At 39.1% G+C, this 14,773-nt stretch overlaps 1 protein-coding gene across 7 annotated transcripts in view; it reads right to left on the bottom strand.

The window, feature by feature from the left end:
• Window positions 1-3,199: 3,199 nt before the first annotated feature.
• Window positions 3,200-14,773, bottom strand: part of syngap1b (synaptic Ras GTPase activating protein 1b) — a 132,037-nt gene continuing 120,463 nt past the window's right edge. For 5 of the 7 annotated variants that reach the window (XM_019279110.2, XM_019279106.2, XM_019279103.2 and 2 more), the window contains one exon: window positions 3,200-8,137. In XM_019279110.2, the coding sequence (XP_019134655.2) occupies window positions 7,778-8,137 (360 nt within the window). In that variant the 3' untranslated portion in view covers window positions 3,200-7,777. Of the gene's footprint in view, window positions 8,138-13,263; window positions 13,326-14,773 lie in introns of all 7 variants that reach the window. The other 2 variants (XM_019279104.2, XM_019279105.2) reach the window with 2 other exon arrangements.

The raw sequence follows: 14,773 nt of genomic DNA on the forward strand, positions 1-14,773 counted from the left end.
TGATGGCAGAATCAGGATGAATGCTGGTAAAGTGGGACACTTTCTGATAATTTATCTTCTGTGTATTAAATAGCTTCACAACTTAGAGAGAAGAAAAAAAGAAAGAAGCATTAAACACAGGATGGATGACTCTTTGGCCCAGAGCTACATTTATCCAGACACTGCTGTTAAAGTGGGACATCATTTGTCCATCCATCCGTTTCCTGTAACCGCTTATCCTTCACAGGGGGCTCAAGCATATCCTGAGAGAGGGTACACCATGGACAAGTCACCAGTTCATCATAGGGTCAACACAGAAAGACAAACTGGGACACCTTTTTGGGCAAACTGGGACACATTAAATCGCCAAGTGTGTGCCTGATTAATTAAATACACAAAGATTATCTAAATAACAACAACTATAATAAACATAATTAGCTTTTTTTACAGGCTTGCAGGTGCAGCGGCAGATTCACTCCCGGAAGTGAAGCTCATCACGAGCTCAGTGCTGGTTTGTAAAAACAAAACTGATGAAGCTGTCCCACTTTACAGGTATTCACTCTGAGTTTACTACCAAGAATTTTGGTGCCCCACGGCAGTGCGATCATCAAATTCACCGTTGTTGCAATTTCTCCTGGTTGCCAATAGAGGTCTATAAAGATCATCATTTATTTTACGTTCCTATAGTCTCACAGAAATGCCTTTGGAGAGATGTTTGCATCCTGATTTCCTGACTTGTTAAACAGAATACCAGTATGAGAGTGTTGGTAAGAATTGTGCAGGTATGTAATGATGTTGTCCATGTAGTTTTGATATAAATACTTATACATACTCATATATCTTTGGCATGTTATTACATAATTTGACATCAAAAACTAAAACTTGATTGTCTATTTCATTGTGGCATGAATGCATAGTGGAGTAATTATATGGATTATTATTATATTTGATGCTCAGGTCTGGAGCAGGTCACTCTCAGCTCTGTTTGTTGTCTTTACACAACATGAACCACCTATTGTGCTAATTTTTTTTCCCCCTCCTCTGTCCAAACTCAGAAGTTGCCAACCCTCTGAGGAACTGCAGGCGATTAAGTGTAGGAGGATGAGGATAATTACAAGCTTGCTATATTCAGTCGAGTCCCCAGTTCCCAGATCCAGCCTGCCATCCACGCTCTCAGCACCTCCGCTGGGGAGAGTCTAAGGAAATGATCTGCTCGGGCTCACCGAGAGAAGAATCGCAGCCCTGAGACGCAGAAAAAATGCAGACGATCCAGATGAGCAAGCCCATGTGATACTGACGCAAGCTGCAAAACCTCACCTGTGATCTAACCACAGATCCAGGCACAGAGTAAGAGTGGATCAGCTTGTAAGTCTAGAAAATGGATCTTTCTATTTCAGACACTGGAAGAAAGGTACAACCACTAAAGCAGATCAGTAACCTAACTTTATATTCAGATATTTTAGATTTTAGATGTCATAGCTTTGTTTGTGCATGCTGTAAGTCTATTACTGTAACAGTTAGTCAGTTAATTGTTTATTTGGTACCAGCTTCTGAAATGTGCTTCTCTGTTTTAATATGATTATAAATCAAAGGTTTCTGTTTTTGGAGAGATGATTATGAGAAAAAACAAAATTAATCAATTCATCTTATCACTATTTGTGGCCCCAATCTACAAAGAAGTGTCCAAACACTACATCCAGACAAAAAGTAGGCCATGTTTCTAACCTTTTAAATGCAAAGGCTGGTGATATTCTATTTTTTTATTGTTCTCAACAAATCCCACAAAAGACCAAAACTAACAATGTGTAATCCGCCTCTTAATACTTTACAAATTCCCTATCTACAGTAGTCCGTCTCAAGTCAGTTTATTACTATAATCCTTAAAAAATGGGTCACAAATATATTGTTTAATTAAAATAAAAAAGGCTCAGTGACTGGTTACTGTAGTTACTCCAACATGAGAACATACTGCTTTTTTCTTTTGATGGAGGACTATTTTCAGCTGTGGAGTAATACACATTTGGTGCTTTAGTGATTATTTATGGCAGCAGGATGGTGCATGTGGCGTTGTGAGGCTTCATGGTAATGAAGGAACATGTCACACAGTTCAACAGAGTGGCTCATTGATGTGTTTTTTTAATAGTTTTAAGACAAAACTTGTGTTCTTGAGAGAAAATGATCACCAGACTTACCCTTTAATCTGCAGTGGATGGATAATTAGGAACAAGTTAAAACAGAAAACACATTTCCACACCCGGTTAAGAATTTAATTATTTGTTTATTTATTAATTTATTTACGTATTTCTATCTCCAGATTCACCCACCCGAAAAATATAAATTCCGGTGTATTCCAAAAGAAAAAAGAAAAGAAAAAAAAGGAACAATGGCATCTTCATCAAACCGCATCAAAGGAATTAATCAACAAAAGTGGCAATAATTATTATCATTATTACAATAATAATTCAATGATCAGAATATCCACATTCATAACAAATCCATATACAACTGCAATACACTCTTCAACACCACTCTTCCATTAATATACACAAAATCCCCAAATGTCTGTCCTGTCAAAACAACAATAGAGGAGTTCTGGGGAGGGGGGCTATGGCTTGTCAAGGGGTATGAAGATGAGTTAATGGATCTAAGGTTAGTAAGAGTATAAGGAGGGGGAGGTTAGGGTGGAGGGAGGGCGGGGGAGGCACACTTATTTATTAAGGACCTATACAAAAACAAGCAATGTTAAGTAATGACAGTATACTATCATGGAAGGATTTGCCAGCCCAAACCGAATCTTAACAAAAGGTCAGACGGCTCCATGAGAGGCAGAATTTGGGGAACAAAATTTCAAGAAATATATAAGTTAAGGGTTGTCGGAATAAATATATAACTCTGAATGACAACCCGTTGCAAACATATACCATAGGAACCTAAAGTGAAAGTCAGATACGCAAGAACTCAAAAACAGGTCGAGAATTTTTCAAAGAAATGCAAATGGAGGTTTCTGGAAAAAAACAAAAAAAACAAAAAATTGTCTTAGTCTATATATGTACAAACATTGCTTGGTCACCCAAATCTACTTAGAAAAGCTTTTTTTAGTTGGTCAGAAAATGAGTGCAAGCTTTAAGATTACGTGAGTTACTTCTTGTAATGAGAGCTTTCGAGAACGCAGCTAGAAGTGACAGACCTTGCTGATATTCTAAGTCTGCACAGAAAAGTGCCTCTGATAGCTCGGTACATTTAAAAACCTTTCCATGCCTCAGTATTGGTAACTTGAGAAGACCTATTCATAGAAAGAGAGAGAAACATTAGAGGAAAAAATAACTGTACACTCTGCATATACAAACAAACTGTATATACACATAGACATACCATATATACACATTTATCCAGTATATACACAAAGATTTAGCCAGTACACACACTTATATACAAACACATTCACTCGTTTCAGCAGGACCTCTAACATATCTCTCTCTGTTTCAGTCACAAGTGGAAATGGCAGGGATTTCAACTCAGCCTGGTGTCAGTGGAGTCCATCCGTAGAAATAAATTGGGGAGTTTTTTGTTTTTTTTACCACAATTTGACATTTGCAGAAATGTGGCCACACTGAAACCAAAGAGTTCATCCTCTGCCCAGGGTTAAAACTCTACAGACAAGATAGTCGAAAGTGGAGTACAAAAAAAACAAAACAATAGCTGTAAAGAATGTCCTCATCCAGAGACTTTCACATCGTCCGTAAATGGAGAGCTCCATGGCGATCATTGGGCAAGAAACATCCATCCGCTTTTTCTTTTTCTTTCTTTTTTTTTTGTTTGTTTCGAATGATTATAACTAAGAGGAAGGAGGGCACAGGTCACAGCAACGTGCAAACTGCTGTAAGGGGAGTAGGTAAAACACAAGTTTGTCCCTTTTCGTCACAGTCCTTTAGGGCAATGATTCTCTCCACAAGATTGTCTTAGTAAGAAAACTCGGTTCATATAAAATGGATTATTTATGAACGTCCATTAGATAGAGGCATCTATCTATATCAAGAAATAAATATCTGCTCCGGAAGATTTCTGACGAAGAGTTTATTTCTTCTCTATACTATTGTAAGAATAAGCAGTATCATAGAAATATAAATAATAACATTCTGTCCGTTTTTTTTTCAAAGTCTTCATTGAAGCAAGAGTTGTTGTGTTCTGAAGCAGTTTCACTTGTTGTATTTAGGCTGTGCATATTTAGTTTCCTTTAAAATCAAAGTCTGAAAGAGACTGGAACGGAAGAGCTAAAAACTATGAATCGAGAAAAAGAGATCAAGTGTGTTCTAAAACTGGAGTACAAACGAAGCGGTTAAATAATGTTTTTTTTCCTAGATGGATAAAGAGTGAATAGATGAATCAAAGGGTAATTTGAAAAGACTATAAGAGAGAGAGAGATAGAGAGGGAAATAAATGCTTTGAAAAGTAAATCAGCTTTGACTGAAATTTTAAGAGAAGTCAAGCACCTTTGAAAACACATCTTACCCACAACACACCTCCCCTCTCTCTCTTTTTTTTTTGAGCGTCGCGCCTTCCTTGGCCTTTGTGTTCGTTCCGTTCTGCTGATTGATCAGACTGCATAGCTGTTCTTTGCATGCTCGGCAGGCTAACAAACGCCAATATGTGTCCAGCCTACCTTTTTTTTTTTTTTTTTTAAAGTAAAATGTAGATCCAAGCAAGAGGCGTCAAACACATTTAAAAAAAAATCCTGTTATCAAATCAGAGAGAGAGGGCCCAAGTTAAGTAAAAAAAAAAGAAAAACAAAAAAACACCCAGCATTTCCTTACATGGTCCGCTGGGGCTCTGCACCATCCTTTGAGCAAAGAGAATGGGACCAATGCCCCAAGTTCTCCCTTTGTCAGCCAATCGCGTCACGAGAGAGGGCTCTGGACATTTGGCCATGCCACCCTGTGGACTGCCGATGGTGCATCAGCCAATTAGGTTCCACATTGTCCTCCATGAAGCTTTGAGAGTGGCTAGGGGGAGAAAAAAAAGGGAGACAGAGAGAGAGAAGAAACGGGGGGAGGGTGCTTGATCAGGGTGCTATTGAAGCATAGCTAAGAGACCGAGTATCTGCATGGTGGCAGTCTTTCCAAAGCTGGACTCGACTCTTTTTTTCTATAGTTTTTTGTGTTCAGCTCTGAGGCAACTGCTTGTTTACCTGAGTCACTGAGGTATTTTCACAGCAATGTTAATTTCTCAATCACTGATCATCTCACATCTCTGGAAAAAAACAAAACACTGATGTTCAAAACCCTAACCCCCGACTTTTAAATCCAACATTCTTCACACACAAGTAATTTTTACAAGAAAAAAAGGTAGCCCTGCAAACTGTCTAAGTAGAAGACAATCTTTCCCTGCGTAAGACTGCTAGCATTATTAACATTTGGTGGTTCAACAGTTAAACATTCACTTGAAGGTATGAACTAATCCACTAGAGCTGAACTAGGAAGTATACTAGCATTGGCCGTGTTGACCTTTGACACTGCAAAGTGAGTGATTTGTTCTCTCCGGGAAGAGAAAAATGGCTGGACACAGAACTGATGTGAGACCCTTCAACTCGTCTTGGTTTTAAACCTGCACGTTTTTTTTCGACAAGCTTCGAGTTGTTTTGCAAAGAGACACCAGTGTGTGAGGCTACAGAGACAAGAACAGATTCACATCCAGACAAAAACCTTACAGCGGACACAGTTCATACACAGAATGAAGGAATATGGATACACGTTACAAACATTTCAAAGACTCGTGTTTTGTTTTGTTTTTCAGCATTTGACACGTGAAGAAACTGAAGAGTTCATTTCAAAAAAACACATCACACAGTCTTTCCAGAAAGTTTACCGCAAATTAAACGATTTACTCTGAATTCGTTTTAGTTGAATCAAAAAAAATCTGAGAGTTAGATGCGACTCTTTTCGTTTTTGAAATGAAACTTCAAATTATGGAAACTACACAAAGAAATATGTCATTACTTGTTTTGTTTGTTGTTAAAGCATCAGGAGTAAGGAGTAATATTATCTTGTTGACTCAAGCAAGGCTTTATAATGTGCACCTGGTCGATGACTAGCTAGTCTACTGGCCAAAGGATGCTCAATATATTTATCCCAGGCACTTAATGGCAGGCTTAGCAAACCAAATGGTTGAAATGTCCTTTTCACACATAAATGGGAACAAGATGATGCCTGTTATCAGCGTCACACTGTAATAAAAGGTGATAAAGGTGCGTCAAAATAAAAAACATAAGGGGAGAATTGATAATCTGTGATCAGTGTTTGTATTAGCTTTGGAAATTAGACGAGAAAACTGACTGAAATGTTTTTCTGACTCATAATTGCATCACTTATCTCCTGTGTATGAACACAATGGACAACACTTTTTAACGTAAAGAAGGAAAAAAAAAAACATTTGAAAGTGGGAATAAACTCCATTCATCCATTTTCATCCAAAGCAGCTTCATTCGATCTTAATTTTTTTTATTTTTAAATAACTGTAAAACTGAAAATCGGGCTCGAAAACGACCCGTTCAATAGATGATCCATCCAAATTTTGAGCCGAGGGGGGGGGGCTGCTTTTTTTTTTTTTTAAATTAACTGTAAATAAAACCAGAGATTGGAGGAGGGTGCTTCTAAAACACAAATATGGAAACCCCAACAAACCCCAATTTGGACATAAGAAGAACAACAGGATGCACAAAGAACAAAGACAGAGACACGTACAAAACATATTGGGGGAGGAAGGAGGAAGTGAGGGGGTGGGGGGAGTCCTGTCAAAAGACAAAATCGCAGGAGAGGGAGAGAGAGAGAGAAAAGACAGTGAGTGAGTCATGAGAGAGGCAGTGCTATGGCAGACACAGACATTTGACATTGGAAAATGGCACCATTTGTTTTCTGTTTAGCACCAGTTTATCACATATCGGTTCTGAGATTGAGAAGAGAAAAATTGCACGAGCTCAGTCCAAAAACAAGAAGTCCCTTAGATTGAAAAAAGAAAAGAAAAAGAAAAGTTCCCAAAAAAAAAAAAAAAAAGTCTTCCATCACTCAAACCTCTACGACGCTTGATCTTGTGTCTTTGAATCTCTGTTTTCAGCCCCCACAGATCATTCCTCTGACTAGCAAAGCTAACTTGGATCTCCATCTGTTACATCTGTATCAGATCTCTATTGGAAAACCCTGTTGAAAAACACTCAAAGGCACTAAGAAAAGCCAGACTACATCACCACATCTCGACCTAAACAATTTGCAGCCTGGTGTGTTCAGGATAGGTATATTTAATGCACCTACATTCATGGGAGTCAAGGGTTACTATAAGCGAGCTCATGGCACTCGCTAATGGCTACTATGAAGTCTTTGGGGGTGCAAGACATTCGATAGTGCTTGTTCCTTACATGTATTTGTTTCTCATGATGCCGCAGGCAGGCAATGAGTGCACGGAGCGGATGTTCACATATCGGCTTGGTATGTAACGTCAAATGCTTAGTTTGACTGATTCGAACAGTGTGTTGTAAGGTATCATTATCTTGTCCTGCAAGACTGATACGAGCTGAAGCTCCACGTGAGCATCAAGAGATCAAGTGTCCATTGAAGAGCCCTTTGTGTTGTGTGTTCATGTGTTATGCACTGTACAGTGGCTGTATGATTACTACTCGTCTCCCGCACACTTTTCTTCTCTCTCTTTTGCCCGGGGAATGACAAATATCTACGGAGAATTCAAAAGCATTGTCTTGCTAAATGGGGAACGGGACAGTGTTTTCCTTTGTGTCATCTCTCTCTGATTTGGCTCAGTGTTGTGTTTGACCTACTCCCCCTTCTTCTGCTATGCCTGTCGTTGCTGTTGCCGTGGTTCCGGTTGCCTGTGAGGTTGTCATGGGGGAGGATGTTTGGTTGCCACGGAGCTCTCCATTCTGACTAGGATGTTGATGAGGAGTGGGCAGAGAGGGAGGGTCTACAGTTTGGGGGAGGATTCCATTGTGGGGCGAGCTGTCAGAGGAGATGCCCGAGGAAGAGACTCTGAGGCCTTGATCGTTGGTTACCGCTCCTCCTCCTCCTCCTCCTTGTCCTCCTCCTCCACCACCACCTCCCCCTCCACCTTCAGTTTTCACACCGGGGTCTGCAGAACCCAGGGAGGAAAGCTGGTCCTCCTAGCGAGATAGAGAGAGAGGGGAGGGGGGGGAAAGAGTGGGAGTGGGAGTGGGAGCAGGGAGAGATGGTCGTAGGAGAGAGGCCATTCAATGAACGATGGGAAGGGGATGCGAGGAGTTGTAAAGGAGATGTCCAATCAAGGCAGATAACATGTAGTGTGGGGGGAAAAAATCACATGTTGAAGATGTGATAAAGTGGACAAAAATCACCAGAGAAGGGATGTGATTGAAATATGTCCAAGTGGGAAAACATCGACATTGACAAACACAAAGAACCGGGTTGGAATGAGTACATGTAAAAAAGCGATGGAGGAAGCAAAGAAAGGAGGAATCAGAAAATAAAAGACAAGTGATAAGGGATTGGAAGAACCACACAGAAAGAAAGAAGAGAGAGAGGAGAGAGAAATGAGTCACGGAGTTGATGCATGGCGTACACCAATAGAAATGGCAGCACAGGAAAAAAAGGGACACAGGGAAAGAGGGGATGAAGTGGGGATTAAAACTCTTGAGGTCAAAGGGTCCTGATCCTCTCGGGATGAGTAGCAAAAGGGCTGTTTGTCGGGGTGACAGGTGTCAGGAAAAGTCAGGAAGTCAAAATGAGTCATTCTTTGCCAATGAGTACAAATCAATATGTCTCTACGTAAATGTGCGAGCTCGAGTATAGCTGGAGGTATTTTAAATGACAAACTATAGACTCTACAATTATGGCTTCTTCTTAAAAAAAAAAATATCTTAACAGCACAAACTGTAGCATCAGCCTGTTAACTAAAAACATGCAAGAAAACGTCAAGCCACAAAGAGCTCAGAGCCAAATTTTAAAAAATAATAATAATAAAAAAAAAAAAAAGCAAGTGAAAGTGCTTTCATAGGCTGGCAGGAAAATCCAAACCTGTGTCAAATTCACCAATCAAAACTGTCCGACCCAAACCCATTGACAAAGAGCAATGAGTCGCTGCATGGGTGTCGGAGCTTTTGATTAGTGAGTAAGTCAGAGTTTGGTTTTGCCATCTTTTTTTTTTTTTTCTTACTTACATTGGCGCAGAATAAACAGCAATGCAATGCTACTTTCATTATTAGTATATATCAAGGTCTGTTTGCAAGCCTTCACTCCCAGTCTTGTTCACTGACGTCTGTGTAGGAGCAGCGGGGAGAGAAAACAATTGGGTTATTGTGCCAATAGACAACTATGAGGACTCTATTCATAATCGTGCTTACTGTATCCAAGAGCTACTGCAAGATGATTTGAATATAGAAGCATTTTGAAAGCGGAAAATCACAGTTTTTCTTTTGTTTTGTTTTTTACCATCAGACCTGGGTAGAACCTCTTGAAATAATTGCACTTGATTAGTCTTGCCTGGCACATTTTTCTGTGTGGTGTCTAGACATAATTACAGACTCTAAAAAAGAAAAAGAAAAAAGAAGCTTGGAAATATGTGCAACAATGTAACTCACTAACTTTAGGAAAAAATATGCATGACATTAAATACCACAAGAAAGTATGGATTACTGTAACATGGATGGGGATGACATGCTGTAGAGGGGAAAAGACAGAAAGTAGGAAGGGATAGTTTGGTCTGCATCCAGTAGAGAAAATGAATCAAAAGGAGCAAAAAAGCAAATTATCACTGGATAAAAGCTGTATCTGATGGGTGTGTCCGTTGTGATGTGGAAGGTGTTTTCCATTTCACTTCAACACAAAAAAGTGAAAAATAGAACGAAAAATACGATACGATACGAAAAAAAAAAAAATTACCCCAAAATTTTGATGTGAATTATTAAGCGGGCCTTTTCTCTTCTCAATCAGAACCAAAATGAATGCAAACATTTTTATTTTTTGTTTCCCCAGCTGCTAACTGGTGCTATGAACAAGCTACGAGTAATCTAACAGACAGTTACAGGATGCCAGTAACATGACTCCACTAAAACACTTCGTTTCGTTACTCTCAAACACAACCAACAGCGTCGTTTAATATCCATGTGTAGACCAATACACATGTCTATTAAACTCGAAGGAATCAAGCAGCTGAACAAAGACATGGCAACAATGTTTACTGACATCCTTTTTTTTATTTTTTATTTCTTTTGTTAACTTACCAAAACTCTCTCGCTTCACTCTCTGTTGGGCTGTTTGATTACTTGGTGCATTCAATTACAGCTTGATGTGAGAGTGTTTTTTTTAATGCTAATGGAAAATTGTAGTACTGGAGACAGAAACACAAAACACTTAGTGGAGTACTGAAATGTTAGGTGTCGTAGTGATGATGCAGAGTATCGTACACACACAGGTTCTTACCCATCTCCTCCAATCTCCAGTCAATTTAGAGAGAACTGTGAAAATGTTTCTCCACATTCGAAATAAAAAAAACCTGCTGTAAGGTGTTAATCAATTATAACCCCTCTATGGCTTAAGATGGATAGCTTGCAGGGTGAAGAGCTCTAACTGACGCAAAACAAACCAAAAAAAAGAAAAGAAACCAAACTTACATGTCACACATCATCAGACACTCAATAACAACTGGCCTTACGCCAACCATTCAACCGAATAATGTGCCCAGAGTGCAAAAAACACGTACACGAACGCATAAATATCAGAAAACACAGATTCACTGAGAGACACAGAGAAAACACACACACACACACACACACATAAAAAAAGACATGTGCACATTAATCAGTGTTCTTCAGGAAAGGATTGGGTCAGATACGGAGATTTCCCATATTTCCCGTTGTTTGTTTGGGTGGCGTGCTGGGAGAGATGAAAAAAACTGAATGGAAAAATGTGAGTTCATGTGTGTGTAAGAGAACACAAGCGGTTAAACAATGTGTTGTGTGAGCGGGGGAGAAAAAAATCTTTAATAAAAGAGAATTTGCACAATATTCCAGAGACTTTTGGTCAGATTCATCACCATCAAGAATGATGATATGTTTAAAAAAAAACATTTTTTGGGGATGTTTTCAACCCCCCAAAAATGTTCCCAGATCTGGACAAAAGTCTATGAAACCATAAATATAAATATGTGTCGTCTCTTTTATTGGATTTTTTGTGTAACTGCTTGGCAGAAAGGAACAATTTTGCATTCAAAATTGTTTCAGTTTCACTAAAGGCTCATCATTGTGTACACATCCCCTCTATAATAAGTGCCCATGTAATATAGTATATCATACGATGTCCTAACCCTTGACTATTGTTTATCAAGATTATCTCGGTTAATATATTCAAAGTTAATCAAGTGCAAGTGAGGAAATGACATGTTTATTAAAATGTGATGAAAATATTTGCAAATGCCAACATTGTAAAATAATGTAGCCTTAGAATAAATGCCATTGACTGATCATTTTCCATTTCTCTGCATTTCAACAGTTAAACTGATGCAAAGAGTCACAGGGAGGTCTCCGTATATGACACGAAAATCATTTGAGAGTAGTAATGTTGGCATAAATTGCGGCATTTTCATTTGCAGAGGGCTGCAACAGTCACACACAAAACATTCGATGTTTAATGTTTTGAAATGACATTTAAAAAGCTGTGAGCTACTGTAGTACTTCATATGTTTCTGCCAAGGCGTGTAATGTGCTTACTGGTCAACATAAAGTGGAAAAAAAAATACCCCAACCTGATTCATCTCAAATCTCAAATAAACTCCCTAATCGAGGTCTGTCTCGGAATATTTCACAGAGTTACCGGTGTATATGGGAAGGCGTGTTATTATGCTGGGAGGGCGACAACAAAACCAGGACGCACAAACTTTGTCTGTCTGGCAAAAGAAAGAAAATGTCAGTTTTCTTTGCGTGGTGAAGGAGAAGGAAGCTTATTTCAGACGAGGCCAATCATGGCACTGTGCCTAATTAAACATCTTCATCTTTTGTCAGAAAGGTAGAGACTTTAAAGTAAAGATGAGGTGCCAGATAATTCATAACCAACATCTCAGATCTTATTAGCTGGATGCCTTACAGGAAAGGAATGAACTTTGCGTTTGTGCAGCCATCAGCTGTTTTTGTTTTTTTTCTTAACCAACAGTTCTAAATGAAAATTTATAGTTCAACTACATAAATCCCTCATATATAATGGTCTCATTCTAAAGTTTATCATGCAGGAGCAGAAGCATGCTGTTAATCAAAGCGACCATAATGTTAATTCTGCGTAACTTTAAGCCTTATTATAATTTGAACAGGTTAGTAAAAAAGAAATTAAGTCTCAGTACAGTTGTCATGAACGGGGAAATTATCTATAGAGACCAAAACTGTTTTTTGTACCAGGCTGTAAACATGTTTATTTCTGCTGTGAAGTTGGACATTTCAACATGGGGACTTCTGGAGCCAGCCTCAAGTGGACGTTTGAGAAAACTGCAGTTTTTGGCACTTGACAGCTACAAAAGTTTCAGCTTCATGTACACATCGACATGCAGGTTTTTAACGTTTATGAAAGAACCACATATTTTCTAACACAGTGATGTTGATATTTCGCACTGATGTTTCAACCAGGAGAGTTGCATGTTGATTCAAACCATAGAAGTGAATTGATTCATGTAACATTGCCATCAAAAATGCAACGAATGGACTTCCATAGCTTGAGTCTTCACCGTAACCCTAAGTACTCTACAAGACACAACACACTGGCTGAAGCAGAGGCCGAGAGAGTCTTGATGAAACATTTGCTTGTTTTTTTTACTGTTTTGAACAGGAAACTGTTCGATCCAAACCTTTTTTTCACCAACATTTAATTTCCTCTCCAGCACATCTGCTAAAAAAGTGATCGCAGGTCGGCCTGGTGATGTGCACATTCTACTGATATTGTATTTCATGATTTATGGGTACACGAGTTCAAACATCGCTGTCAAGTTGCTCAGGTCAGCTTTAAATATTTGAAATGTTTTGTTGTCGCTCGTTCAACACAGAGGTGTGCCCTCCAGAACCGTCTGTAACCTCTGTCCGAAACATTCTGTGACAGGCCTCCTTTTTTTTCTGAAAGATTCATGGAAAAGGTTCGTGGGCCTGTCAGTGTGTTGGCTTGCAGTGAGTTCACAGGGTGCTGCATATGGACAGGGACGCACATAGAGAACAGCAGAAGTGGAAAAGAGGCAGCAGGTTATGGATGGAGAGTGAGAGTTTGCCGGTTTGTTTATTACCTGGTTACTCGGGGTGGGACAGGCGCGAGACGGGGCTGCACTAGGATGGACTGACGCCTCCCCTAAGAGAAATCACCGTATCTCATCAACATAGGAGGAGAGGAGAGGAGAGGAGAGGAGAGGAGAGGAGAGGAAGGGAAGGCTTGTGTGCAGTGAGAGGAATAAAAAGGGCAGTGAGGGTTGAGGAAAAACAACCGCCACCCAAACAACACAATGCAGAAAAGAAAGTGAACAGAAAACAAGGACATAAATATACATAAAAATGCTTTCCAAAAACATATTTACATACACATACATACACGCGAAACATTATCAGACAACCCAACAGCCTGAAAGCATTAAAGCAGCGTGCCATGCGGTGTATCATCAACACAAATCATGCTCAGGTACAAGTACAAGTCAAAAAAATAAGGTGTTAAAGTTGTGCACTCCAAACGGCATCTGCATCTGAAAGCAGCTGATTAATCCATAAGCCTTTGGAAAAGCTGAATCTTGCATGTTTCCTGGTTCAGAAAGGTAAGAAGAACATGCTTATCGAACATGCAATCCTCTACTCTATGAAGATACACATTTATTATATTCACATCGATTACACTGTATCTAAAAAAACCACAGAGAAACAACAGAGAATCCATTTTACTTTAACTCACACCGCACCACACACACACACACACACACACTCAAAAACAGTCAAGAAGTGGCAACGATAAGTACAGATAAAAGAGTGCAAATCATATATGGATGAAATATTAATATGATTAATGTCACTGCAAGCTCGGGAAGCAGTTTCTTCGTTTAATACGCCGCTGCTGATCGCTGCTGATCAAACAAAAAAGTTCACAAAGTTTAGCAGAATCTAAAAGAAGGCTTTACAAATAAAAAGTTTAACAGATAAATGGCAAGAAAAACTGAAAACTAGTGTTTCAGTGTTTACAACTGATAACGTGCTGTAACTGCCAGATACTGTAAAAATGAAACTAACGTGTCTTTGTATGAGTCAGTCCCAATTCATTCATGTTGCTTCATCATGAAATTAAACGTTTTCCACTGCTTTTGAAATACATAATTGGTTAATGTAATAATGTGATTTAATTCACTGGATTAACATATTTATATTGTGCTTTATTAACGTTTTTAACCACCGTATTCAAACAGGGTTTCGGCTGTGCACACCAAATTATATTTGAGCTTTTTAATAACACAGAATGTAATTTAATACCTTTTTCTGATGTGTATTATACACGTGAAGCTCCACAGAAAATGATTCAGCAGCTTCCCGCATGCACAAATCCCCTGTTGTGCCAGTGTCACATAGTTTATAGCTAACGTTACGGACTATGGTGGGCAAAACTAACTAAATTAATAAAATTCAAGACTTTTTAAAGGTCCAGTGTGTATGATTTAGTGCCCTCTAGTGGTGTAGTTGCAGATTGCAACCCCCCTACTTGACCCCTTGACCTTTAGCCCGATCTAGAGCCGGTGTTCAGTTTGGACCTGCAGTGTCTGTAGA

Source organism: Larimichthys crocea, chromosome XIII, assembly GCF_000972845.2.
Source record: "Larimichthys crocea isolate SSNF chromosome XIII, L_crocea_2.0, whole genome shotgun sequence".
Lineage (NCBI taxonomy): Eukaryota > Metazoa > Chordata > Actinopteri > Sciaenidae > Larimichthys > Larimichthys crocea.